We start from the raw sequence: 24,068 nt of genomic DNA, 5'->3' as shown, positions 1-24,068 counted from the left end.
GATAGATAGATAGATAGATAGATAGATAGATAGATAGATAGATATATGATAATGTCAGAAGCTTCTATCCGCTCATCACCAGGAAATCTCAGTACTCACCACTTCTCCCCTCTGTCCGGGATGTCCTGGGATCCCATCCTTTCCTGGGGGTCCCTAGAGAAGAAGATGGAGAAATAAGTGTATTGTCCTCTCTATTGAGAGAAGCCATGTCCTCCGTTGATCAATGTCTCCAGAGTGTTAGTAACAGTGATGTTGGTAATTATTAATAATGCCATAGGTTTACTAGTAGTACCTCCATCATTACAGTCAGTGCGGTCACAGATCAGTATTCTTATTATTAAAGCCTCATTCACACTGGTCACATTGCTTTTGAGACATATGGTGAATTGATTTTGACCCATGTTGTAGTGAATTCTGATTGTTCTTTTATGTCAGTGAGATCTGTCATTTTTTGTTTTTTTCCCAAATATGCAGAATAGTACCAGACACGGAAAACATCAAGGAAGGGAATCTATATCTATATGATAATGTTTATTAAGTGCTGTGAAATATATTGGCGCTACATAAGTTTTGCAGCTTCGTCTCCTAGTTGTAGCCATTTTCTAGTCTGATTGTGTAGTCTGGACCGCCCCATGCAGTGGATCAGAGACGGGATGGGGGAGGTCCGCTTCTCCTCCTGGTTGTAGCCACATTGTAGTCTGGTTGTGTAGTCTGGACTGCCCCTGGCAGTGGATCAGAGGCGGGATGGGGGATCCGTTTATCGTCCTGGTTATAGTCACATTGTAGTCTGGTTGTGTAGTCTGGACCGCCCCTCACAGTGGATGAGAGGCAGGATAGGGGAGGTCCAGACAACACAACCAGACTACTGTGCAGCTGGGATTACACGGATTCCAGATAAAACCTGCCACTCACACTCTATGAAATAGGGGTACCCAGACAAGGCTGATGACACTGAAGATTTAGGGTAAACTATTCATATTCTATCCCTGCCCTATTTGGCTTGATTGACTTCCGTAAAGACAAGAAACCTCAACACAAGCTGCCATCAAAAATCTACCGTAAATGTTTTGGATTTTTTGTCAATATTTAGATGCAGTCTCACAACTCGACACAACAGTCTTAATATCACAAAACCACAGTCACCGTGTCCCTATAGCATTATATCAAATGTACAGGCGTCTTATTACACGATCATATTAACAGCTCATCGACAACGGTGCCAAGATGGTAGAAAGAATTGAAAGGTGTACTCACAGGAGGTCCTTTAGGCCCAGGGAACCCATTAGATCCTTGTGGTCCAGGAAGACCCTGGAAAATAAGAAGCCTACTTAGCGGAAACTCAGAAAAGAAGAAAGTGGCAAAATCTAAAAAATGTGAAATAAATCAAATGAAAAATAAATTATATTCTAATGAACTAATGAAATAAACTAAGATAGAGTGAAAAAGGCAAAGTAAGAATCAGATGTTATTAAATACAGAGAAGAAAAGAAACATGGAGTATAGGATGGATGTAGACGAGTTACACAAGAAACGGCCACTGACGGGAACTATGACATCAGGTAATAACATTGATTATGAAGATTATGTTGATTTAAGGTCTGGACTTACTCTCTCTCCTGATGGGCCAGAAGGACCATCTCCTCCAGATGTTCCCTAAGGGAGGGAGGAAAATAAGTGAATATACAACGAAAACCTATAATGTCTTATGACGGAGCAGGCACATATATCATGTTTCTGGGATGGAAGTTACTGACATACAACTATGACTACGTGCTGAATAATATGCGGTGACACTGGTTTGGGGAGAGCTGTAATTATCCTAGATGTGCAGGATTTAGGCCTCTACCTCGGCGGCTGCCCATCGGCACATTTTTAGCACTATCTAGACCATCCAAAATGGATACCATCATAAAAGCGCTAACTACTCAATACTTGTGTCTAAATATTTAGGTTCTTTGCTTCATCATCGGGTCTTGGCTTGTTACTTTGTCAGTTTCTCATAATTTTCTGTACCATGATTGTAATCTAAGCTGATCAATCCATACAATATCACAGATCCCTCCCCGGCATTGTATCCGCTCATAATAATAAAATATACAACATCTACTCTAAAGGCTGAAACATCAAAGTAAAAGAGACGAAAAAAGAGACAGAAGGTTTATTTTACAACCTTTGGTCCTGATTTCCCTGTGGCTCCTCGGGGGCCTCTTTGACCTCTTGGACCCTGGAAAAAGAATCAGAATATTATTAAATATAGAAAATATACAATGCATTTTATTACCGTAATACACCACAGTCCTCCCGTTAAATCCACCCTTTGTATAGACATTGTGCAGGAGTCGCTTAGTCTGAGATATTATGGCTTAATCAGGATCAGACATTACTTTTAATATTCTAATATATAGAAAGACACGGGGGAAAGATCACGATGATGATAGAATAAACTAAACAGCTGCTAAGTATTTGCTGAAATTAAAAAAAAAAAACGGTTAAAAATAGACAAAATTATTTAGGAAATCACTTACTGAGGGTCCTCTCTCTCCCCTAGGGCCTGATTTTCCAGAAAGACCCTGAAAAATAAAACAAAGAATTTTAATTGTACAATAAGAAATAAAAAAAACAATATAACATAATAATATAGTAATAAAACATGATAACAATTCTCACAGCCCCCTGAGGAAGCCCACGCGAAACGTGCATTGGGGCTGCTGTGTGTGACCACCTACAAGGATTTATTGGGGTAAGACTTTTTTTGGACCTTTCTATTTTGTGTCTTGTATCTGGGTGTGTATATATATATATATATATATATAAATCTCAAAGTGACATTGTGCTTTATGTCCTATATGGCACCCAGAGTAAGAGAAATATATAAATCTCTATTTTTGGTCTAATACTATGTTTATGCTGATATAGCAATATTAATTGCAATGATGTCTGCAATACGATGTTCTAATAGGTCTTATTAGCCCCAGTCCTCATAATAATATTGTGAGTGTGTCGCATTTATTGTCCTATGTCCTTCATTTTTGTCATATTATTTATATAATTATTTTTAACATTATATGTAAAATGGATATTTAATAAATTTATACGATTTATAAGGTGTTTTGTACTCCTTTTGGTTCTTTTGTATACAATTATATTTGGAGTATACCTTTTATTTGTGGTTATTGTTTTTTAACCCCTTTTTTTCTAGAATTTTATTATGATAACATTTTTGTAGTAACATTGAAATATATTTTCAAGTAAAGTTTTGCACTTGAACATAATTTTGTGATTTTAATATTAATAGCTAAAAACTCTATTGTGATTTAATTTTTTAACATATCACGTTCGAGCTCAGTTATTGTTATCGAACTCCAAATTGTCTGCATGGCTATAACATTCAGACTGCCTGATGTCGCCACTAGAGGGAGCTGAAGATTTTATTGCATACATCAATGATAGGACAGTATGCAATAAGATCCCTCTAGTGGTGGCAGCAAACAATCTGAATCTCTTAAATCGTTGTCTATAGAAAGGAATCAGAAAAACTGAGATCAAACCACTATAAAAAATCTAATAAAATGCAATTAGTCTACAAATTAAAAGTAACAATCCGATAATAAGAACCTAAAACGAAGCTGCCATGAATTTTTAGTAGAGGCCATTTACATTGGCTACGTGATGTTGCAATTTTCTAATTTCCAATTTATTGACGAGTGTAATAGAAGATCAAGGATAAGCAGCCAGTGAGGAGGCCACAGTCAATAATGGAGGGTGAATGAAGTCCGCACTCAGCATGTGTCTTGATCTCCATTCACGTTCAGGGGCAGCCACTGACACTGCCATATAAGTCTATGGCATTCCGCCTGCCGCCCGTATTCTGGGATGACATGATAACTATGGGTTTTCGCTAATTCTGAATATATGGATCCACACAGCACAACCATTTCTCTATATGATTTCCTCTAGAAGAGACGCAACATTGATATTGGCAAAGGATGATCAGAAAATCTCATCCTGTACAAACGAAGAACATGGGAGATACAATGAAACTCCGATTGTGCTGCATAGGTTATATATCAGCCCCCCAGCACGTATGGGGTGGGTGTAATTAGATTAACAGTTCATGTCCCATACCCGCGCTCCCTTCTCTCCGTTGGCCCCTGGGAATCCTGGGAAGCCAAGAGATCCCTGTAAAGATAGAAGGTAAAACAGACGATGAGTCCGTGCCATGTTCCCGGGCTCCGCGTGCACGTTATGTTCAGTGTATCTCTCTTCACCTTCGTCCCCTGTCGTCCAGGATATCCGGGCAGGCCTGGGACACCAAGTTTACCCTGGAAGAAACCAAACAATACATGTTTAATGTCAGTTCAAGTATTAATCTCTAACTAATAACTAACACACACCACACACAACCACATCTCACCTTCTCACCAATCAATCCAAGGGGTCCAGGGTCACCAGGAGGGCCAGATCTTCCCTTTGAACCCTCAGGTCCATCTTCTCCTCTTGACCCAGGAACTCCAATTTCACCCTAAAGAGAAATATGTATAAATAATGTGAAAACAGCAGCGCGAATATCCAGCACACAGAGATTAGATGTCTACAAGATCAGCGGTTGGCCAGGGCTTGGATATCGGGAGCTGCAGTACTTAAGAACGGCCACTGTTCCAACTCCGTACACCGCTCACACCCAGCCGCCATGAGACCTGACATCAGCTAATGGTGGGGTGCCGAGCGTCAGACCCCATTGATCTAATAGAGATGACCTAAAGAAGAATCATAGTTCTGGACAAGCTCTAAAGCCAACAAAACTAAACAGATTGTTCTGAAAATCTGAAGATTTGGGAGAATCACATGTAAAACAATTCAGCAGACAGGTATTTGGCCTGGAGAAGCTGACTGTTAACAGAGGAAGGTTCTTGTCACCAACAAGAAGTTATTGGAGCACTAATAGGATTAGTACAGAGATTTACTGTAGATAAATGTATGGACACAGAGATGGCACCTCACCTTGTCACCCTTCACACCAAAGTCGCCTTTGAATCCAGGGAAACCGTCTTCACCCTGCAAAAATAAAGAATAAATGTGGTTGGGAAGGAATATAAATGGGTCCTAGCTAAGGAATGGTACGAAGAGAGCTGTATTCTGGCCAGTGTGCAGGTGGTGGAGCCTACAAATCATGATTATTCTTTACCTTTTCTCCCTTGTGTCCTTTCAGACCCCTGATTCCATCAACTCCCTATGAAAATAAAGACAAAGGGATAAGCAAATTTCAGATACATTTATATGGAGAAAGTCCACTATTCTCTGCTCTCTGCCTGTACTTTATGTACTGTACTGCTCTCAACATGCACTGATCTCCACCTTTACAACATGCACTAAACCTCTGTCTACCTGTACTACATGTACTGTCCCTCTGTCTACCTTTACAGCATGTACTATACCTCTGTCTATCTGTACAACATGTACTGTACCTCTCTTTACTAGTAATGATCTCTACTTGCACTACATATATTCTACTGCTACAGATATCTACCAGTACTACATGTACTATCCTGTTCTCCACTGTTCTACATTTAATGTACTGTTCTCCACCTGTACCTCATGTACTGCACTACTCTCTATCTGTATAACATGGACTGTACTGCTTTCTACCCATACCAGATGTACTTTACTGATCTCTGCACTGCACTGCTCTGTCTGTATTACATGCAGTCTGCTGCTTTGTACCTGTACTACATGTACTGCACTGCTCTGTCTGTATTACATGCAGTCTGCTGCTTTGTACCTGTACTACATGTACTGCACTGCTGTCTGTATTACATGTACTATACTGCTCTCTGTACTACATGTACAGTACTGCTTTCTGTCTGTACAACAAATACTGTACTGCTGTGTACATGTACTGTACTCCTCTTTGACTGTACTACATATACTGTACTGCTGTCTACCTGCCTGTAGTACATGTACTGTACAGCCCTCTTCCTGTACCTCATGTATTGTACTGCCCTCTGTACTTTATGTACTATACTGCCTTCTGTCTGTACTCTTTACTACATGTAGTTTACTGCTCTCTGTACTACATGTACTCTGCTGGTCTCTAACTGTACTACTTGCACTGTACTGCCCTGTCTGTACTATATGTACTGTACTGCATGTCCTGTACTGCTCTGCCTGTACTACATAGTCTGTACTGCTGTTTACCTGTACTATATGTCCTGTACTGCGCTCTGTACTACATGTCCTATACTGCTCTCTACCTGGTCCACATGTATTGTAATGCTGCTCTCTAACTGTACAACTTGCACTGCACTGCCCTGACTGTACTACATGTACTATACTGTTCTCTATCTGTACTACATGTCCTGTACTGCTCTCTACCTGGAGTACATGTACTATACTGCTCTCTACCTGTACTACACGTACTATACAACTCTCTACCTGTACATGTACTATACTGCTCTCTACCTGTACTACATGTCCTGTACTGCTCTCTACCTGTACTACATGTCCTGTACTGCTCTCTACCTGTACTACATGTACTGTACTGCTCTCTACCTGTACTACATGTACTGTACTGATCTCTACCTGTACTACATGTACTGTACTGATCTCTACCTGTACTACATGTACTGTACTGCTCTCTACCTGTACTACATGTCCTGTACTGCTCTTTATCTGTACTACATGTACTGTACTGCTCTCTACCTGTACTACATGTACTGTACTGCGCTCTACCTATACTACATGTACTGTACTGCTCTCTACCTATACTACATGTACTGTACTACTCTTACCTGTACGACATGTACTGTACTACTCTCTACCTGTACTACATGTATTGCAATGCTGCTTTCTACTTGTGCTTTAAGCAGTATTCTGCTCATGAACTCTACGCCACATTAAATAATTGTCTGCATTCTTAATTTTTTAGGGTTTCACATAGATTGTTATATGCATCAATTTCCTAAACTGAACTATAGTAATAACACATGAATGCAAATTAACAGAATACGGTTAACCAAGAGCTTTTATTTCCAGTACCTTCACACCGCGGGGTCCAGGATAACCGATTGGACCTTGTGGACCAGAAGGACCCTAGAGATATGAGAAGGACTTATTAGACAATGAAGAACACATTTTTCTCATTTCCATGACATAACCTAGGAATGACTATCACAAACAGAACAACAATTGATAGTGATATGACTGAGGAATATTCTTATGTTTATGAGTGGGATTGGATGTAAGTCTTGCAGTCATTCCTGACTAAGCTTTATAAAGTAATGAAATTCACAGAAATAAAATAAGCAAAATGATGCATGGGATGGCTTTTAGATGACATTTTTTAGATAGTAAAAACCTGACAGTATTTTAGCACTTTGCTCAAAATTTGGACAAACTGGTGAATGTATGTCCATTATAACGTGGCTATATGATGATGACAACGTCTTTCCACATGTCCCATTAGAGCATATAGACCTCATAGTGGCGATTCCCACATTCAGGAGATACAGCAGAGAGCCACATTACGATTCTAACTTGGACATACCAGAGCGTCCATATTTACCATGGATCGCCCCATTACATGAACGTTTATTTTTGGGCCTGGCATTTAATACTTCAGGTCAGCCGCTGCAGCTGTTTTGGGGGAAACCTAAAGCTGGGTACAAATTCCACTGATTGCCATTCCTAGTAAAAAAAAATTACTTCATTTCTTCATTGATACAGATAATATGTACAATGAAGCCGAACAGGTTGGAGAACAGGTTAAAAGGTTTTGAGGCACCGTGGATCGCACATTTGCACCTGCTAAGGGCTAGTCTATCTTTTGGATACTCATATTCCAAAATAAGTCATATCCATAAGAATTCCTGGTCCTCATCTCTTCATTATCTTTGTACCTCCTACTGTCCCCTTAACTTCCCCCTCCATCTTCCCCTTCCCTTTGTGTAATTTTAATACTATTGTTTTTTTGTTCTGTTTCTTTATATGATCATTGTAATATGATCTGTAAAATATTGAAGTGATATATTTAACTTTATTTTTTATTCTTACACCTTAACGTAAAATATAATAAACATATTTGAAAGAAAAATAAGCCTTCTTGGGGTTTTAGGGATGTTGTTCACTTGTATATCTGGACTGTTGATTATCGATTGCGCATTGACATTTTTATCATTACGAGATGCTGGATATGATAAACCACAATTCTCACCCAGGACCCAGATGTGGTCATCATAAGCCTGGAGGAGCCGCAAGTCCCACAATCAATGCAGGAATCTTCTCACATTTTATGGCTGACAGACTGAACCCAAGATATTAGTATAAAATGTAAGAACCCAATGAGACATTAGAAGTCAAACTCACGTGGTTGCCCTTAAATCCTCCAGGACCTTCTTTACCAGGATGACCCTAGAGGAAGAAGAAAACATTTTAGGATGTGATCAAAATAATCAAATTGGACAGATGGAGATACCCTGATCATGGTCACCGCGACCTGTTCAATCTCACATTACAAATGGTGACGCCTGATAACACATATCAAATCTTGGGCGCAGACTGAGGAACGAACCTCCGAGATATTGTTCTTCCCCAACATTTACAGGACAATTATAATGACTTTTTGTCCAATATAAAAAATGACTTTTCTCATAATGTTCAAGACCTAAAAATATTATCCTTGGCTGTGTGACCTTCCATCTGAAGGTAGCAAGACACAAAAAAGCCTGATGGGCAACAAGAGGTCAATCATTTGTCAGGTGGATCGTCATGTCGGGCAGAATACAGTGTAAAAAACACATGGGGCTGAAGCAAACGAAGAAATGATCGTCTGTTCCCGCCATAGACATTTAGCTCCAAACAATGGATGAAAAAATCCCATTCAGACAATATTCTGCTGCCGACCATTGCAAACATCCATCAAACTCTCGGTCACAATTGGCCACTTTGGACTGGACATCCTTACCCCTGGAAAACCTACAATACTAAGATGCCTATAAAATCGTCTGATCTTTGGGAGTCCATGCAGCCAACAGCAACCATATCTAATGGTGATTTTACACAGTTTTGTAGTATTGTCACTAGCTTATGTTATTTTTAGACCATAAATGCTAAAAAATACACATATATATAGACGTGTATATATCACCTACATAGTAGAAGGATTGTAACAGTTGATGTACATTAATGTCTTATTTTTGGACAGATAAGTGAGAAAATCGCAGATACACAAAAGGTATGTGTGATGGAAAGTGACTATGTAATAGGATAAACAGCCAGCAGATACTTACAGGAGGCCCATCTGAGCCGGGGATGCCAGGGAGGCCGGGTTTTCCAGTTGGTCCCTGTACGTAAATATATAAATGTTAGATGTGGTTTACAATCAGTTTTACATGTTATCTTTATTATATAGAACAAAGTGATACTTACAGTCTCTCCTGGGGGTCCCTGAGCTCCCTGAGGCCCTGAAAGCCCCTGTGTCCCAGAAGTTCCCTGCTGTCCTGGAGGGCCAGGCTCACCTTGTGGACCCTAAAGTATAGAAAAGCATAGCTCTGTCGTTATGCACATCTCGCAGGGCCTATGTTTTATCACCCTCTCAATCCTTTATAATTAATGTTAGGAGGGTTTAACTTACCAAGTTTCCTTTTGGCCCCACATTTCCATCCATACCTCTGACTCCCTGCAGAGATAAGAACGGCGTTACAATCACTCATCATCCTGGTATACAGACCATCAAATCCATGCAGGGTGCTCACCGGAGGGCCAGGAACACCAGGAGGGCCTTTGGGTCCAAGCAAACCTCTGACACCCTAAGGAAACATGAATATGACAACTAATTACAGTGCATACAAATGTGAATTACCTACAATGTAACATAAAGAACTTGTCACGTTGTCTGGAAGGAGAAATACTCCAGCGAGTAGTGTCAGCTACGGGGAAGCGATCCGGACTATGATCCGGACTGTGATTAGGACTATGATCCAGACAAGGCCACTAATAAGGATCATAGTTTATATGTATCTAATACAGAAATATACTGATTTATCTGGTATCAGTACTTCCAGAAATGATACGCAACATTGATAAAACACTTTCCATATTATGATTTAACATTTATAGGACGGGTGAACTGCAGAAAGAAAATAAAAGTCATATATTGATGATTCCAAAAAAGTTACGTGTGATCCTAAAATATTCATTGTAGACTGAAAATCGATCTCCAAATATTTACAATTTGTGTAATTGATTAGAAAAAAGTATAGCTAACTGTCTTACTGGTTCACCGGGAAGTCCACGGGGTCCAACATCTCCATCGCTTCCCTAAGAGACATAGAAATAAGAATATGAGACACAGATCATAGGGTGAGTAGTCATCAGGACCAAACAGCACCACAGTCAGTACTCACTCTCTCTCCGTCTTCTCCGGGTGGTCCCAAAGGTCCCTGGCTTCCACCATCCCCCTAAAAACACCACAGATCTCTTATCAGTGGACCTGTGAACGTTATAGCTTCACCATTGTATATCGTACTGTATGTAGCTGCTGCGCAGAACTCCAGTTATTCATCTGGACAACAAACTATTCTACAAGTAAACTAATGACTTGTTGTGAGTTTCCGTGCTCCATACGACGTCGCATCAGATGAGATTTGGACTTATTAATTTTTAACAGTAATCATTGGAGAAAAGTTCTAACATTTTCCATACTTAATTATATTCATAAAAAACAATAATTTGAACATAGATATTAAAAATTGTCAGATGGTATGTGATGAGAAAGATGTGTGGCCTGAAGAATTAAATCCTCCACATGAAACCTTTTTATAAACCTTTGTAGGAAAACCCATAACTTACTCGTAGAAAACATTTAAGTAACAAAACTTAAAAACAGCAAAAACTGACTGATCAAACCAAGCACTAAGTGCACCCTCGATGTGGCCGAGCAGTTCAGGGCACCTTCCCACCTACTTGTTTTCTGTCACCGCCCTCCTCAGGCTCCTCTAAAGCCAGAGCTGTCAATCAAGGGTGGAAATTAGTGGAAATCAAGTAGATGGGAACATAGAAGTTGGACTTACTGCGGAACACTAGTGGTTATGAGTTTACATTTGCTGTTTGTTGCGTTTTGTAACATTTTTGTTTTTTTGCTACTGAATTCAATTGTGAAAAACTGTGTGCAGGCATTTATAGATAAATTGTTAATGTCAAATAAAGGGATTGTCCTGAATTCCACTCAGTTAAGAAAAAAACTTGGATTTTTTTGTACTTTTCATTGTAGGGTGCCGTATCTTTACAAGTCCCTAGAAGACACCCTTGAGCCATGCTTTTACCATTAATGCCTATGTACACATCTGTGCTGGATTTCCAAGTGTTTACTGAAAATCTTCACCACTGGTGTGAATAGAGGTAAAGCTGCAATGTGATTATACCCACGTTCTCCACATGGGAACCATTGATCATGGACTTCTGTATCTATAGGAGACCGCAAAGCCCTAAGAGAGCATGTTTCAGGGCATTTGTTCATTCTCATGGAGTCTGTTATGTGAATTGTACCATACTTTACAGATGAAAAAATTATCATTAAGCAAATCGATTATTTTCTTACCCGATGACCTTTTTCACCTGGCAATCCCGGAAGCCCGTCAAAGCCACGTTCGCCCTGACACAGAAACAAATGTTATTAACACACAGGGTGGTCACGGCTGAGACGTACAAGAACTAGGATGAATAAAATTTACCTTATTACCAAATTCACCAGGCAGACCACGAGCCCCGTCAGCACCGGAACGACCCTAAGACAGAGATAATCCAGCAGAGAACATGTACATGAGACGGGTCCCCTGACCAAGACCCCAGATGGCCATGCTGAGATCTTCTGCAGCTTCCTCATAAGATCCCATACAACAAAGATGTGTCCTTACCCTTCTACCGGCTTTTCCAGGAGGTCCAGACAGCCCCTGAGGTCCTCTTTGACCCTAGAAAAGTTAAGAATTCCTTGTTACATAAAAACAAATTGTATCCAGTTTCTCTTCATTCTGCAAAATATGTTTAATGGTTAAGATGATTTTCGGAAAAAAATATTTTCCAAAATATCCCTTAGACATGTCACTGGGTATAAGGGAATCATCTGGTGTTCATTCTGAAGGTGTTGTGTTCACGCTCAGTAATCGACCATTGCCCATGTAGTTATGTAGCATTACATGGAGGCCGTTCTGATGACCAATTGTCGGGTGATGCATTCATGGGGCGGCTCTCTGTTCTCACTCTCAGCTTGGGACCCCCCTCTATAATGTAGGAGAGGGTTGTCTTCTTGGAATAGTATAATAATTATGAATATAATTGGTCAATTAAATTGCAAGAACAATAATAAAAGGACTATACTAAAAAGCAGCGAACCTCAGTAAGGCCAAGATTCAAGCAATTGTGCCAACCCAAAGAAATATGGCAGATCCATACAATAATGAATAGCAGAGACCCCATTGTAAAGATCGATACATTAGACATGTCAGGGACGTGTTCCCTGGTCATTTCTTTTCCAGTTATATTCATATTTACATACCACAACCCAACACATCCACATATTCCAATAAGTCTCTTGCAACCTTATACTTTATTCTTTTTTGACTAAATACAGGTTGCTTAGGTTATGTAAACCTCTTTTTAGATAAGTCTCCTAAAAAACTTGATTACAGAGTGAATCACTACTAGAGTCCTCAGCGATCAGCTGTAATCTGAAGGCGGATCAAGTGTTCAATTTACCTGCAATGCCCCCACAGGAGAGATGGAGCATGACATGTTTCCTATTGACTTTTAATATAATGAATGGGCAGGTTGGGACATTCTTCTCTATTAACACAAATATCTGTAACAGGTTCTTTAGCTCACATACTCACATATAATTAAAAGATAAATTGATCTTATTTGATTGATGTAAGGATATTACAAAGCAATGTGCTGCTGCTTACTTAATTACCTGAGGACCTATATCGCCTTGTTCGCCCTTTAATCCATTATTTCCTGGTGGTCCCTAAAGATAAACGAATTCATTAAGCAGTACAACACAAAGCAAACATTATTACTATAGTTCGGTAATATTTACGTGGATTCCTACATATATAACCACATAGAAATCCATTCTGAGTACTTACCAGGGGTCCAGATCGTCCCGTATAACCCATTGGTCCCGCAGGCCCACGCAGAGCCAACTGCAGACACAACATATATTAAGTATATATATAAGACACCTTCCAGACCTTCATTCCTGGGGTGGATTCGTACCCGGGCCTGCTGGAGGATGGCTGCCGCCTGAGCTTCTTGTGCAGAAACTATTGGTCCCTTGTCACCACCACTGGCTCCAAACCGGAACTGCGCGGATCCAATGGAGTAAAAGAGTTAGAACATTGGACACATTTTGGTAACAGAGAACATGATCAGAATTTTAATAGCTATTTTTAAGCTCCAGGTAAGTATTCGTATCCCTTACATACTGTGATGGAGTTAGTGATACAACTCCATAACGTTTTACAAGAATATTACAGATTTAGCCATTTTGTATTTTACACTTTTGCTGCTCTTATCAGTTGCAATTGATCACAGAAACTCTAGATGAAAATCACAGATGTATCTGCCCTCCAGATTCACTCATGAACACTTACAGGAAGCATAACGGAGCTGCCGGGCTGTCCTGGTAATCCATTGGCGCCCGCGAGGCCGTGTCTGCCCGGGGGACCCTAAAATGAGAGAAAAATAAGAGTTTATATACTGAAAAATACAAGAAAGGCAACAGATTGATTTGGAAACCCTTCTGGACAATCTCCGTACCCGCTCTCCAGGTTCACCAACGGGTCCAGGATGACCCTGTATTCCAGGGGGACCGGTGTGACCCTAAGAAAGAAGAAAAAAAGCAGATTCAGATCACTGTGAACGTCAGTAAATGACATTTTACTTACTAGACCTTAGACAACCTGTAAAAGCTACAATAAAGTGACATGAATGACGGGTTAGATATCCGGGATGACTGTGAAAGGTGTAATTTTTTACGGTCATCTTTGGGTCTTGTGTGTCCATGAACCGTTCTTGGCAACACTTACAATAATCAACACAACAATGTCATTGAGCCTTCATGGATGGCTTTATTAGTAGGAATATCATACATACCGCAGGCCCTTCTGCTCCTGGTGGGCCTTCCACCAACGAACCCTGGAAAAGAAAATCAAAGGAGTGTCAGGACCTTACCATAATCAGTAATTTACTATAGTCTCCACAATGAACAATAGTTAAGGTCGGTCTATATTTTTGTAGGTGTCACACAAATGCTTGTATGGCTGCACCCTAATCCTTACGATCTTCCCATAGACATCTAAGCTCAGTTTGGCCCATTGTGTATGTGTTCTCTAAATGGGGAGAGTGGAGTAAGATGCTGCAGACATCCACGGTGGATTATCTGCCTTGACTACAAAGGATTAGGCATACAAAAATGCAATATGCCCAATCTTTGTTTTCACCTGACAGTTGCCAAATAAAAGTCAAACATTCCATCGAATACAATGATCGTCCCATTGAAATCAGGGGGTTCACCTGACTTTAGTCTAATGAGTATGGTCACCTGGTCACCTGAAGGTGAAGTTAAAGTGGCAAAGTTTGGTAATTGTGGTTAATTTGCATCCAAAGATAAGTGTGGCCATTCTGATAGCTTTAAGTTGTATCTCCATCTCCAAGATCATTTCCCAATATATAGTAGGTGTAATAATAATAATAATATTAGCAAATACCTCCAATTAAAAATGTAGTATAGTTCTTCTGATTGGCTATTTCGTTTACCCCATGCACAGGGCATTGAAGTAGCTTAGGTATCCATAGTTACAATCATTAATAGCTGTTACTATATGGGTGGTCGTAACCATGGATACCTAAGCTAATGAATCAGAAGAACTATACTACATTTCTAATTGGAGGTATTTGATAATAATAATATTATTATACCTACTACATATTGGGATAGGATCTTGGAGTTGGGAATACCCCTTTTATGGATACTGATAAATTGTACTATCAGGACTGTAGATGTATGGGTCTGGGGAGACATGCACCAGGTGCAGGCAGGTAACAAGCCTTGGCCAGGATGTACAGACACAGATCTATGGCAGCAGACCTGGGAGAAGGAAATACTCTGTGCTGCTCATAACTAAAAGGCAATTTTACCATTACTTGCTTGGAGGCCAAATCATGTGAAAACCAATAAGGCTGCACATTGCAAAAATGCCCCAAAATTCAGCCCCATCAAAACCAGAAAATGGAAATAAGTGTGTGTGTGTGTATATATATATATATATATATATATATATATATATATATATATACACACACACAGTGCCTTGCGAAAGTATTCGCCCCCTGGAACTTTTCAACCTTTTCCCACATATCATGCTTCAAACATACAGATACCAAATGTAAATTTTTGGGGAAGAATCAACAACAAGTAGAACACAATTATGAAGTTGAACAAAATTTATTGGTTATTTTAAATTTTTTAGGAAATTCAAAAACTGAAAAGTGGGGCGTGCAATATTATTCAGCCCCTTTAACTTAATACTTTGCTGCGCCACCTTTTGCTGCGATTACAGCTGCAAGTCGCTTGGGATATTGCTCTATCAGTTTTGTACATTGAGAGACTGCAATTCTTGCCCATTCTTCCTTGGCAAACAGCTCGAGCTCAGTGAGGTTTGATGGAGATCGTTTGTGAACAGCAGTTTTCAGCTCTTTCCACTGATTCTGGATTGGATTCAGGTCTGGACTTTGACTTGGCCATTCTAACACCTGGATACGTTTATTTGTGAACCATTCCATTGTAGATTTTCTTTATGTTTGGGATCATTGTCTTGTTGGAAGACAAATCTCTGTCCTAGTCTCAGGTCTTTTGCAGACTCCAACAGGGTTTCTTCAAGAATGGTCCTGTATTTGGCTCCATCCATCTTCCCATCAATTTTAACCATCTTCCCTGTCCCTGCTGAAGAAAAGCAGCCCCAAACAATGATGCTGCCACCACCATGTTTGACAGTGGGGATGGTGTGTTCAGGGTGATGAGCTGTGTTGCTTTTACGCCAAACATATTGTTTGGCATTGTTGCCAAAAAGTTCGACTTTGGTTTCAACTGACCAGAGCACCTTCTCTCACATGTTTGGTGTGTCTCCCAGGTGGCTTGTTGCAAACTTTAAACGACACTTTTTATGGATATCTATGAGAAATGGCTTTCTTCTCGCCACACTTCCATAAAGGCCAGATTTGTGCAGTGTACGACTGATTGTTGTCCTATCGACAGACTGTCCCACCTCAGCTGTAGATCTCTGCAGTTCATCCAGAGTGATCATGGGCCTCTTGGCTGCATCTCTGATCAGTCTTCTCCTTGTTTGAGATGAAAGTTTAGAGGGATGGCCGGGTCTTGGAAAGAGTATCATAGCACTGCAAATCTACCATTTCAATATGATCACTTGCACAGTGCTCCTTGGGATGTTTAAAGTTTTGGAAATCATTTTGTATCCAAATCCGGCTTTAAACTTCTCCACAACAGTATCACGGACCTGCCTGTTGTGTTCCTTGGTCTTCATGATGCTTTCTGTGCTTCAAACAGAACCCTGAGACTATCACAGAGCAGGTGCATTAGTCATTTAGGACAACACTGGATCATTCAGAGATCCACAATTAACTTCTGGAGTGAGTTTGCTGCACTGAAAGTAAAGGGGCCGAATAATATTGCACGCCCCACTTTTCAGTATTTTATTTTCCACAAAAATTTAAAATAACCAATACATTTCGTTCAACTTCACAATTGTGTCCCACTTGTTGTTGATTCTTCACGAAAAATTTGCAATTGGTATCTTTATGTTTGAAGCATGATATGTGGGAAAAGGTTGGAAAATTCCAGGGGGCCGAATACTTTTGCAAGACACTGTATATATATGATCTAAATTAAAGCATTCTAGTTCTCCCTTCTCTTGAACCTCCTGGGGATAGATATCGGTACCACGTGTGTAATGTGCCTGTTACATGTACTCACCGACTCCATGTGAGCGGCTTCACCTTTTTCTCCTTTCAGCCCGCGGGGACCACTGATAGCCTGTGGGTAGCACACATATAACCACAAAGACACAGTTATTTAGTATCACTTAGTCTTCTAAAGAGTCTCCTAGCTGTTCCCCCTGTGCACACAATGTATTTATGGACATGACATATAACGAGGCAGAATATTCCATAACATTATCTTATTATTAATATCTACATAATTAAGAGAATGTTCTTCAAGATTTACGTTTTTGTTAAAACTAAACTTCCTTATAAAATTACTTTAAAGCAAATAGGTTTATAGCCCATGATATGCAGATAACAAAGTGATAAATGAAGGCTGTACATAATATAGGGAGGGAATAAGCAATAGCTGACTATACAACGCATCTAACTCAGCCAAGCTGCGATATGCTGGGTTCCGGTACACACTCCTGGCACATCATAAACTTCCAGGGCATATTGGGAATGCTATGATGCCATAAGCCAGGGTCAGAAAGAATCCTCTAGATGTCATTAGTCATCATTGGATTACTCCATTCTGACAGCACAAAATAGAAAGTGATGTCACCGCGACATCATCATCTATCTGAGCAAGACGAGACAAAGCAAAGAGGACAATGGAGAGGGGACATAAGAAGAAGAGTGAAGATGGGAGAAGACCCTAACATATATACAGGAGGGGAAGAAGACACGACATGGAAAAGTGGTCAACGACGTAGAATTTTTCCAGAAAAAAAAAAAATCACACGAAGAAATGGAAAATGATGAGCAGAATAAATATCAGTGACTGGATATTGAGTGACACAGAGACGAACAAGACAAAGAAACTGAGACACGAGAAGTAACGAACACCAGAAGGACCAAGGAAGGAGGGAGAAGAACGAATTGTGCTCAGAGTCTCATAAAACATTGTAGGGCAAGATGTTCTCATACAATTTGTGAGACTTACACCTCCACTCTCAGGAGTCTCGGCAGAGAGGACTGGACCCAGGTGTGTACTCTCCGAACCCTCATGATAATCCTTGTACACATACTCATAGTCCAGCCCGACTGTTGGATTTTCCTCCTCTCCGATCACATATTCCTCTATGAAGGAATCACTACCCTTGACATCTGTAGAAGGAGCATTTTCCTTTTCCTTTTGGAAGGGCAAATAAGGTGAGAATACAGATAAAGAAAGGAATGACAGGAGGAAAAAGTAAGATAAAATACCCAAAGCATTGTACAAGGGCAGAATATGTACTAAATCTTTATATATTAACATATGGAGGGAATGTGGAGAATGCCAATGGCCGGGCATGCGAAGGCACAGCCTAAAACTTGGAAAAAATATACGGTATATTTTGTAAAAAGCTAATCTTTTAAACTTATGGTCCAGAAAAATATAAAGTCCTGCAGCATCAGATGTTAAAGTCCATCACTGCCTGATAGTGGAGCCGGTGGTTACCTGTGGATTGGGTGGAACTTCTTGAGTGGGTTCTTCCTCCCAAACCTCATAAACATCCTCCCCGATGGGTGATACAGTATAATCTGGGCTCTGTTCTAGCACGGTGGGCTCAGGGGTCATAACAGGCTCAGTGGTCTGGGCAGGGTCCTTAATAACCAAGGCAGGTAAGAAATTTATAGGAGAAGAGGACAGAATGAGAAATAGCAAGAAAGGAGAAGATAAAGGAAGTGGAGAATGGAGGAAAGGAGTGGAAATAGATGAGGGTCCAGCAATTGAAGTTCAAGAGATAGAAGGGGAAAAAAATAAAATTGCAAGCATTAGTATGTTATCAATTTACTCCTCACACTCGAGGAGAACAAGGTCTCGTCCCCATCATACTGTAGATTTACTCCGATGGGTCATTATTAGCCGCGTGACCAATGTCCACCGAGCGGTAGATAATGAGTCCAATCATAAATCGTGTCAGATGATGTCCTCCCATACAGCAATGGGGGATGTAGGACTCATGTCATTCATTTATTCAATGTAACAACAGTTACACAAGAGCGAAACATGAGAACCCTGAAGAAACAGAACAACCCAACATTATTGCGAAAAGGCTGATTTGCAGTGGTCGATGCCATTATTAATTACATTGAGTTCTTTACTGTTTGTGTCACTATGTATACTCTATAGTTGGGCCAAGGATTAGTGGAGGGTGGGCATCATTCTGCTCAGAGGTCTCTTGTTTTGCATGGACGACAATGAATGAACCCAAAGCTCAGAGCAGGAAGCAGAGAATGGAAAACACGATGCAAAACGAGGACAAACAAATATCATCAAGATCTCCATGTAAACGCCCATATCCTGTTAAAAGGCAGGATCATGGGGTAACTGTTGGGGAGCGGGTGTCATGTATGTCAGATCACGCCCCTGGGATCTGCATACTTTGTTTTTGCTCTACCTGCTGGTAACCATTCCCCACGTTCCTCCTCTCGGCAGCGGCGTACTTTTTCTTGGGCGGTGCTTTGCCCACAGAATTTTTCACTGGGGTGTTTCGCTTGGCGGGGGCTTTGCCCACAGAATTTTTCACTGGGGTGTTTCGCTTGGTAGGGGCTTTGCCCACAGAATTTTTCACTGGGGTATTTCGCTTGGTGGGGGCTTTGCCCACAGAATTTTTCACTGGGGTGTTTCGCTTGGTGGGGGCTTTGCCTACAACACCATTTTTCACTTTGCCAGTACTCTTTGCAGGAGGAGGCAGCTTTGACTTCGACTTGGCTGGTGGCTTGTGATTTTTGTCTTTGTTTTTCTGCCAGTGGCCATGGCAGGTAAGATTGGGAAGAGGACATGGGGTTTTCAGGGCAGGTAATGACATTGAAGAACACATGGGACACAGACAAAAAAATGGATTGGAGAAAAAGAGAGAAAAATAAACATGAATAAAACATGTGATGAACAGACGACGGTCAATGGATGCAGGAACTAGATGTGGCCCAGCAAGGAAAACTAAGGGGAGTACTCTGATCCATCCAAACTAAAAACTGTCCTAACATCAAATCAGTGGAGAAGGCAACATTCCGCAACCTCTCCACTTCTACATACACAATCATGGATTCTGCTTTTTCAAGAAGAACAGTTATTATATAAAGAAAACTAGAGCTAATGTGAAGAAAACACAGATAAACAGATGAGGAACGCTTGGGCTCAATTTACTTATGAAACAAATCTTCCAAAAACACTGTCTCAAAGTTTGTGACAATGGGACAGTTATGAAGTTCTAGAACTGGAGTATATACAAAATCCCATTATCCACGGGATGGTGACTAAATAAGTTTATGGAGAAAAAAAAAACAAAACCCCACAAAACACATCAAACATATGGCTCTAAGATAAGTAAATTGATCCCTAAAAAGTCAAAAGAAACAGAAATAAAATGGACGCAACAGAATATAGCTGAACCGACAATACGCAAAATGCACAGAAAAAAAGAACTGACAAATATGACTAGCAAACAATTATGTTAGAAATTGGGCACATACATTTTCGTTAAAGAACTGTATACAAACACATCCAGGAACAGATGAGAACAAGATGAAGAAAGTGAATTAAAAAAAATCACAAATTATATTCATATTAGCTATTGAGAAAAAATTTAAGAACTTGTCCGGGTCTTTTATATTGAAGGCTACGATAGGTCATCAATATCTGATAGGGGTGGGTGCGACACCCATAACTCCCACCGGTCACTTGTTCCCAGTATTTAAATCAATAGGTGCAGATGTGCAGTACCAGCCACGACCACTATAGTGCTGAAGGAGCTGTGCCGTGCAGCTCCACAAATTAGTACCGTGAACAGTGGATCGTCAGGGGTCCCGGGTGACACTCCCCCACCGACCAGATATTGATGACATATCCTAAGGATCAAAGTAAAAGTCCCAGACAACCGATTAAAAAAGAAGATTGAAATGGAAGTATCACTTATATATTTTTTACTAATTAAACCAAGACATTGATAAATGTGATTCTTAGCTATTTTTATTTTCTACAGGTTTTTTCATCCTTTTTTCTCTATATGATAGGACGGCATTCTTGCCTGAGCTGCCGATGTCCGCAATATGAAATATGCTTTACATTAGCCTCATGATCCACGGGAAGCAACAGACATGAGAAATGCATTGACTTCCATGTGAAAGTGTTGTGGGCATGTCCTGTGATCTGTGCAGAGGTCACTGAGCAGAAAGGCAGAGGAAGTGAGCTGTGACTTCTCCTACAGAGATTGGTCCTATATATAGGGATTAATTTATACTGTGTTGTTGTCTGTCATGATAATGAGGTGACTGCCAAAAAATTGATCTCTATCAGAGAGGAATTGTCAGCCAAATATAAGGCTCGATGACCGAAGTAAAAACTGCAAAATATGACCTTCTGTTTTAAGATATAGAGTGGCGTGGAAAAAGAAATCACAAAAAAATCTTAAAAATATACATTTAAAACAAAAACTTTAACAGGAAACTCCTGTAAAAATTGGAGTTTTCTATTTTAATAATTTATGGAATTCTTTAGGCGTCCTAATAGAAAAGATATTTAAAAAACGAATCATCAGGCTCCACTTATTCTGGCAGAGGTTTGATTTCTTTGTGATTTTCTTACATGGAAAATGACGAGACGGTAAAATAGACACAAAAGTGACGGAGATCACACATATCATGCTCCATGCAAAGGAAATAATAACATGTAAGGAGAAAAGCATAAGACGGATATATCTGACACGACAGAAATAGTAGAAACATTGCGCCTCTGACCCTGATCGGCCATCACTAGATCCTTATCTATCGGTCTGTGATCAGATGGAGCATTTCTGTACTTCTGACCCGCGTTCCTGGCTGGGCAGCCTCCAGTTATACAGCTATACATGCCAGATGGGATGACGGGAGACATGACACCAGGATGTACAGACTGACACACCCACAGGTTACCTGCTCCGCGGCGCCCCCTTCAGGGGCACTTGATGTAGGTGGGGCAGACGTCCCTTCCTCCTTATTGTCATAATAGTAGGGATATTCATAATACTCCACCTCTTCCTCTGCGTACTACATGTGCGGGAGGAGGGAGAGGGTAGTAAGCCAAGGAGATAGATCAGAGCGTCCATTCTGGAACTGTTACTAGAGATTGAGAAGAGCTGGAATGATGTCGGAGACCTTGTCTAGAAATAATATCTGAATAATCCTCATGAAAGTCGTACAAACATCACAACTAAATTTGCTTCTGCTTTTCGGCTCCATCCTTCCACATAATTGTAGAAGACAAGGTTTCCACCTCATTCCACCACTGATGTTAGTAAGATCAGCGCGGCTCTCATTGCTCTCAATCTCAATAATTTACCATGAGCAATACTGGAAGAAAGAGATGGAGGAGATAGGAGAAGGTGGCAGATGGGAGTGGATGGATAGGACCAGGGATGTCTACAATGTGCATGTGATGTCCGCAGTAGGGGCCGTGTAATGACCGCAAATATGAGGGACTTTAGTCCACATCAGTGTCTGCACCAGGTTCCCGCGTCAGTCTGACTGTGTACGGAATGTATTTGTGAAGTGGTCGTAACATGAGTTGAAGTGAAACATTGACCCTAGTTTATAGAAATAAGAGAAGGCCGATTACAATCTTGAAGTCCTCGCTCTGGACATGTGATCAATTATAGAGCGTCTTTATTCTGCGCTTAAGGTGTAACCGTTCTTTTGTTAGAAATTTCAGAATAAATTATGTGTAAATATGGAATAAAGTTATGTCTGACCTTTATATGACTTGTATCCTGCATGTTCAGCCTGTAGGCTCTATTCCTAATGTCTATTATACGCAACAGACAGAGAAAAGAGGAGATCCTGCTCCCCTATTTATAACATATGGCAGTACTGAGCCGTGTAGCTGTGAATCCAGCTCTGGACAACCAGGTACAACTTTATATTTGTGTCTTATGTTTGCAGCATATTTATGTTTGTGTCTGTATCTTTCTCCAGCTTCTCTCCTACTTCTCCTTACAGACTTCTGTGGATCGCAGCTGTAACCTGATAACTCAGTGAACTTAAAATCTGTAACTGAAGATGGATTTTACCAGTGAATGATGAGTGGAGAGAGAAAAAATTTTTCTCCAATAACATATTTCAAAGTTTATAATGAAAGGACGGTTACTCTATAAGTCAGAATCCAATGCTGAGGACAAAGAACTACGTCATGATTCGAAGACTCATCAGTAAGAAGTAGAATGGATGCCTGTGTGATCTGGGGGACACGAGGTTTGATTTATTGTAATGCGGACATCTCTATGTGTACAGCAGAGACACTGGAGAGACAGAGGACACAGGAGCAGCGCTGGGCACCCTAATAATGTGGTAGGACCCTCTCAGCTCCGTACTTACGTCTTGCCTTGTGTTGGGGTCTTGGGCCTGGGGACTGTTCAGCAGAGCAGAGTCGCAGTCCGGACTGTAGTGTTCACAGTAGTCATAAGCCGCCTGAGCATTTCTAGCTATAAGTAGTTGTTGAATGTCACCCTGAGGAAGAAGAAAACATAATCGCCCATTAGAGGTTGCATCGCCAAGCAATGAAAAATCAGCCAGGAAGTTGTCTTCATTTCCAATGGCCCACGAGCGGGATTATTGCTCCCTATGGTACATTCAGTTCTGGGCACTAGACCCATGATACAGAGGCAGAAATGTTCCCATATTGCACTAATGTGAATACAGTCATAGAATATAATACATAGATAATCCTGCAGACGGGATCGGGCTCTCCACATTCACCACTCTATATCTGCACAATATACAGCTCTGGCAAAAATTAAGAGATCACTGCACAGTTTTATAAAAATCAGCTTCTCTACATGTCTGACAGCCATTCCATTCCAGTGTCAGTTGAATTCCAACCAGAGTACACCTCATTCTACTTAATGTGCTTCTGATTAGGTGATCACCTGCACCAAATCTTATTTAATGAAGGAAAGTATAAAAAAAACCCTGCTGTGGTGTTCACAATCCTCTTGCAATAGGACAAGCTGGATGGCAAAACAAGTGCTAGTAATATCCCAAAAGTAATAGGAATG

At 40.5% G+C, this 24,068-nt stretch overlaps 1 protein-coding gene across 2 annotated transcripts in view; it reads right to left on the bottom strand.

Annotated features, from left to right (window-relative positions):
• Positions 1-24,068, bottom strand: part of COL11A2 (collagen type XI alpha 2 chain) — a 185,751-nt gene that overhangs the window by 31,391 nt on the left and 130,292 nt on the right. The window contains exons 5-36 of one of the 2 annotated variants that reach the window (XM_073561377.1): positions 23,389-23,520; positions 21,952-22,065; positions 18,497-18,643; positions 17,999-18,187; positions 17,042-17,101; positions 14,146-14,187; positions 13,810-13,872; positions 13,644-13,718; positions 13,267-13,353; positions 13,137-13,193; positions 12,962-13,015; positions 11,910-11,963; positions 11,727-11,780; positions 11,594-11,647; positions 10,401-10,454; positions 10,270-10,314; positions 9,750-9,803; positions 9,629-9,673; positions 9,424-9,522; positions 9,285-9,338; positions 8,362-8,406; positions 7,036-7,089; positions 5,186-5,230; positions 5,002-5,055; positions 4,415-4,522; positions 4,269-4,322; positions 4,126-4,179; positions 2,526-2,570; positions 2,171-2,224; positions 1,609-1,653; positions 1,255-1,308; positions 100-153 (exon numbers count right to left, since the gene is read on the bottom strand). In XM_073561377.1, the coding sequence (XP_073417478.1) occupies positions 100-153; positions 1,255-1,308; positions 1,609-1,653; positions 2,171-2,224; positions 2,526-2,570; positions 4,126-4,179; positions 4,269-4,322; positions 4,415-4,522; positions 5,002-5,055; positions 5,186-5,230; positions 7,036-7,089; positions 8,362-8,406; positions 9,285-9,338; positions 9,424-9,522; positions 9,629-9,673; positions 9,750-9,803; positions 10,270-10,314; positions 10,401-10,454; positions 11,594-11,647; positions 11,727-11,780; positions 11,910-11,963; positions 12,962-13,015; positions 13,137-13,193; positions 13,267-13,353; positions 13,644-13,718; positions 13,810-13,872; positions 14,146-14,187; positions 17,042-17,101; positions 17,999-18,187; positions 18,497-18,643; positions 21,952-22,065; positions 23,389-23,520 (2,199 nt within the window). The remainder of the gene's footprint in view (positions 1-99; positions 154-1,254; positions 1,309-1,608; positions 1,654-2,170; positions 2,225-2,525; positions 2,571-4,125; positions 4,180-4,268; positions 4,323-4,414; positions 4,523-5,001; positions 5,056-5,185; positions 5,231-7,035; positions 7,090-8,361; positions 8,407-9,284; positions 9,339-9,423; positions 9,523-9,628; positions 9,674-9,749; positions 9,804-10,269; positions 10,315-10,400; positions 10,455-11,593; positions 11,648-11,726; positions 11,781-11,909; positions 11,964-12,961; positions 13,016-13,136; positions 13,194-13,266; positions 13,354-13,643; positions 13,719-13,809; positions 13,873-14,145; positions 14,188-17,041; positions 17,102-17,998; positions 18,188-18,496; positions 18,644-21,951; positions 22,066-23,388; positions 23,521-24,068) is intronic. The other variant, XM_073561378.1, reaches the window with a different exon arrangement.

This window comes from Dendrobates tinctorius, unplaced genomic scaffold (assembly GCF_039654945.1).
Source record: "Dendrobates tinctorius isolate UK_male_01 unplaced genomic scaffold, ASM3965494v1 ptg000315l, whole genome shotgun sequence".
NCBI lineage: Eukaryota > Metazoa > Chordata > Amphibia > Anura > Dendrobatidae > Dendrobates > Dendrobates tinctorius.
This window is presented reverse-complemented; position numbering and strand designations above follow the sequence as displayed.